This window comes from Brachionichthys hirsutus, unplaced genomic scaffold (assembly GCF_040956055.1).
Source record: "Brachionichthys hirsutus isolate HB-005 unplaced genomic scaffold, CSIRO-AGI_Bhir_v1 contig_392, whole genome shotgun sequence".
NCBI lineage: Eukaryota > Metazoa > Chordata > Actinopteri > Lophiiformes > Brachionichthyidae > Brachionichthys > Brachionichthys hirsutus.
This window is the reverse complement of record NW_027180732.1, coordinates 1-4,488: the sequence shown is the minus strand read 5'-3', so window position 1 is coordinate 4,488 and position 4,488 is coordinate 1. Positions and strand designations below refer to the sequence as shown.

The following is a 4,488-nucleotide window of genomic DNA, read 5'->3' as shown; positions in this document are numbered from 1 at the left end:
GCTACAAAATAAACACTTACGTTTTGAGCATTGCAAACAAATGGAAAAGAGAGAGGAGAGGAGAAATAATTTTCCCAACATTTTTTAATAAATAAAGGAAAAGACAGGAGGCGGAGCTAGAAGGGGAGGAGATGAAGATGCTGAGGTTCTCCTTGGGAGTGACCAGGTTGACAAGACAAGGTCAGAGAGACCAGACTTTGATGGTTTGGACATGTCCAGAGGAGAGACAGGGACTATATCGGTAGAAGGATGCTGAGGATGGAGCTGCCAGGGAACAGGACTAGAGGACGACCCAGGAGAAGAGACATGGACGTAGTGAGGGAGGACATGAGAGTGTCTGGTGTTGGGGAGGACGATGCAAAGGACAGGACTAGAGGACGACCCAGGAGGAGAGACATGGACGTAGTGAGGGAGGATGATGATTTTCTATGGCGACCCCTGACGGGACAAGATGAACGTACAGTAGTAGTAGTAGTGTTGCTGATAATAATAATAATAATAATAATAAGCTTTATTTATATAGCACTTTTTTAGAAATAAAATTCCCAAAGTGCTTTAACAGATAATAACAAATCAACATGAATCATATAAACAAAAAATACATTTTAAACAAACATTAATCAATGTAAAATGGGTGTATAAAAGCAACAGTGGCGTCAGGGCACAAGCGATGAGACTCGGTACCCAGCAATAATCATAAAATAATAAAACAATGTTCAAAATATAAAAATAAATACATTTTAAAAAAATTAATTAAAGTAAATGAAAAGTAATTAAAAGAGTGGACTCCATCAATTAAAAGCCAGTCTATATAAATACGTTTTTAGAAGTGTTTTAAAAGAAGTAACTGAATCTGCAAGCCTTATATTTTCAGGCAGGTCGTTCCAAAGCCGAGGGGCCCTGATGGCGAATGCTCTGTCACCTTTTGACTTTAACCTCGACTTCGGAAGTACCAGAAATCCTCGACCCCAGGATCTCAGGCTGCGGGGGGGCTCATATAAAGTCAATAAATCATAAATATAAGTTGGGCCCAGACCCATAAGAGCTTTAAAAGCGATCAGTAAAATCTTAAAATCAATTCTAAATTGGACTGGCAGCCAGTGCAGCGAAGCAAGGACTGGGGTGATGTGATGGCGTCTGTTAAAACCAGTAAGAAGCCGAGCTGCTGCGTTCTCCACTAGTTGGAGGCGGGACAGTGATTTGTTGTTTGTGCCAGACATGAGAGAATTGCAGTATCGAGTCTTGAGAAGATGAGCGTGTGGATTACTTTCTCCAGGTCTGACTGTTGTAGCGTGTGCTTTACTTTTGTAATTAATCGGAGGTGAAAGAAGCACGATCGAACTGTAGAATTGATGTGTGAGGTGAAGTACAGATTGTGATCAAATATAACTCCCAGGTTTTTTGCAGTGGGTTTGAGGTTATGTGATAGTGGACCAAGTACTGAAGGACAGAAGGGATCAGGGGGGTTAAATAGAATGATTTCTGATTTGGAGTTATTTAATTGAAGAAGGTTATGTGCCATCCAACAGTTAACATCGTCTAGACAATTAAAAACAGCAGCTAGGCTTGCTGGGTCACCAGGTCTCAGGGGAAGGTATATCTGTGTGTCGTCTGCATAACAATGAAAGGAGACGTTATGCCGCCGGATGATCTGGCCCAGCGGAAGCATGTAAATTGAAAGTAAAATTGGGCCTAAAATCGAACCTTGCGGTACACCACAGCTGATGGGTGCTTTAGAAGAAACATAATTGTCTATGTTGACTGCAAAAGTTCTTTTAAAAAGATATGATTCAAACCAGCTTAGTGCCTCGTCCATGATCCCAACCCATGTTTTTAAACGATCAATTAAAATCACATGGTCCACTGTATCAAAAGCTGCGCTTAAATCTAAAAGAATTAAGACAGCACTTTCCCCCCTGTCAACAGCTAAAAGAAGATCGTTTGATACTTTGAGAAGTGCCGTTTCAGTACCGTGCCGTGCTCTAAAACCAGACTGAAACTCTTGAAATATATTATTATGACACATAAAATCTAAAAGCTGCGTTAAAACCACTTTTTCTAAAATTTTTGATAAGAAAGAAAGTTTTGATATAGGCCTAAAATTGCTTAAAACAGTATTGTCAAGGTTCGGTTTCTTAAGAAGAGGTTGGACCACAGCATGTTTAAAAACTGAAGGGAAAACACCTTCCTCCAGGGAGCAATTAGTAATTGTTAAAATGCTGGGTCCAACAGTGTTGATAACCTCTTTTTAAAACTTAGTGGGAATCAAATCAATGCTGCAGGTTGCAGCTTTCATGCCTGCAATGATTTCAGTTAAAAAAGACAGTGAAACCGGTTCAAAGTTACTAAAATAAGTGTCGATGTTACTGAAAGTATCTAAAACACGCGTTGGGGGGGGGGGGATTTGTTCCCGAATGACCTTGACTTTGTTCACAAAAAACTTTAAAAAATCCTTACACAGCTCTGAGGATGGGTTAATAAAATGACAGGAGGGGGGGCGTGTGACTGAATTTAAAACTTTAAAAAGAGCTCTGGGATTGTTGCTATGTGTTGAGATCAGGTTAGAATAAAACGATGCTCTTGCTTCTTTAACTGATGTCTGGTATGTTTTTAAAGCTTCTTTCCATATTTCATAAAACACATGTAGACCAGATTTTTTCCATTTACGTTCTTTCCTCCTGTAGTCTCTCTTTAGTTCATTTAGGGCCTCATTTAGCCAGGGTTGTGGTGCTCTGTTTTTCTTATTGGTCTTGTATGGGGCGACAGAGTCCAAAATATCCTCACAAGTAGTGTTAAAAAGAGAGACCAGCTCCTCTATGTTAAAAGGTGGAGTAAAAGCAGTTAACGAAGCAGCAGTAAAACGCTCAACAAACTTGGTACTTGACAAAGAGTTAAAAACCCGACGTCATACGGGTGCGCTGTGATTAAAAGACTGAGGGGATAAAATCGCTCTAAATAAAATGGCCTTATGATCGGACACACAGATATCCTTAGTCTCAACGTTTTCAGGAGTGACGCCACTGTGCAGGACTAAATCCAAGGTATGACCTTTGTTGTGTGTTGGAACTTGGACTGCCTGAGAGAGACCAAGAGAGTCAATCGTTTCAATAAAATCATTGACAAGGGGGTGAGTGGGACAAAAAACATGTATGTTAAAATCTCCTAAAATAAGAATCCGGTCATGCTTTGTTATAAAATATGATACCAGCTCAGCAAACTCTTGAATAAAAACACTGTTTGTTTTTGGTGGTCTATAAATTATTATAATTATAGTGGAATCACATGAATTCACCATAAAACCAAGATATTCAAAAGATGTGTAGCTGTTGTATGAAACTGGTATGCATTTAAAAACATTTCTAAAGATGGCAGCTACCCCCCCACCCTTACCTGACAGCCGTGGTTGATTAAGATGGGTGTAGTCTGGCGGGGTAGCTTCAATAAGGGCGCTGTAGTCTCCCTCAGGTAGCCAAGTTTCCGTAATAATAAAAAAGTCCAGATTGTTTAACGTGATAAAATCATGACATAAAAATGATTTGTTATTAAGAGAGCGGACATTTAAAAGACAATGTGTGCCTGTTGTGTGTCGTATTTCAGCCCCTACGTGTCGGCAGACATGACTAAGATGGCTCAAGCTTTCAACACCACGGTGGCAGCTCTAGAGGATGAGCTTACCCAACTCATTCTGGAGGGGCTCATTAATGCACGGATCGACTCCCACAGCAAGGTGACGCGCGCACACACACACACACCTCATGACTTCAGATGAAATGGCAGCACTAGCATACTTTTCCATGCATGTGTTTAAAGGAAAGCTTTTTAAGTTGCTGCTGGCTCCTCCCTCTTCTGGGGCAGCCTTGTCAAATCACTCAGAACACTGTGGATAGGCAAAGTGGAACAAATAATCGATCTCTGAACTGACAGTTCTAAAGCGACTCTCTGATGTGCTGACAGATTCTTTATGCGAGGGACGTGGATCAGAGGAGCACCACGTTTGAGAAGTCGCTCCATATGGGCAAAGAGTTCCAGAGACGCGCCAAAGCCATGATCCTCCGGGCTGCAGTGCTGCGCAACCAGATCCACGTCAAGGTAGAGAAAATGTTTCTGCTGACGGTCTCCAGGTGAAGGGACGAGCCCAAAGTGCAGTAGCCGAGGCAAGAACGGAGCTTACGACAGTCCGAAGTTAACGTCTGAGGAATGAGTCACTGTTGAGCCGGTGCTCTGTGGTGCCATCAGCTCCCCCACCCCCGTCTGTCTTCAACACAGGGTCTCGTTTGTGGATCTTATGAGGGGGGTGGGGAGCTATGTTGGATTAAATGTTGGACTAAAAGTCTGACATTTTAACATGAAATACTCAAAGACCTTTGTCGGGTCTGTTTCTCAGTCGCCACCCAGAGAAGGCGGCCAGGGTGAACTGACACCAGCCAACAGCCAGACCAGAACGAGCACCAACATGTGAGGGAGACGCCCCCCCCCCCCCCCCACCGC

General features: G+C 42.3%; 2 protein-coding genes across 2 annotated transcripts; one reads left to right on the top strand and one right to left on the bottom strand.

Annotated features, from left to right (window-relative positions):
- Window positions 1-2,905: 2,905 nt before the first annotated feature.
- Window positions 2,906-3,559, bottom strand: LOC137916579 (uncharacterized; the record flags this gene model as incomplete). The annotated part of the gene is made up of 1 exon (XM_068759570.1): window positions 2,906-3,559. A coding segment is annotated over one exon (654 nt), but the record flags the coding sequence as incomplete, so codon positions are not given.
- A 9-nt stretch (window positions 3,560-3,568) lies between these two features.
- Window positions 3,569-4,459, top strand: LOC137916578 (COP9 signalosome complex subunit 1-like). The gene is made up of 3 exons (XM_068759569.1): window positions 3,569-3,727; window positions 3,955-4,089; window positions 4,385-4,459. The coding sequence occupies exons 1-3, from the start codon at window positions 3,569-3,571 to the stop codon at window positions 4,457-4,459; spliced, it is 369 nt and encodes a 122-aa protein (XP_068615670.1).
- Window positions 4,460-4,488: the final 29 nt, after the last annotated feature.

Bases quoted from the DNA above. Each gene is read 5' to 3' on its own strand.
- LOC137916578 (XM_068759569.1), top strand. From the start codon at position 3,569: ATGTGTGCCTGTTGTGTGTCGTATTTCAGCCCCTACGTGTCGGCAGAC. The intron at 3,728-3,954 runs GTGACGCGCGCA...ATGTGCTGACAG, and splicing joins GGATCGACTCCCACAGCAAG to ATTCTTTATGCGAGGGACGT. The intron at 4,090-4,384 runs GTAGAGAAAATG...TCTGTTTCTCAG, and splicing joins GCAACCAGATCCACGTCAAG to TCGCCACCCAGAGAAGGCGG.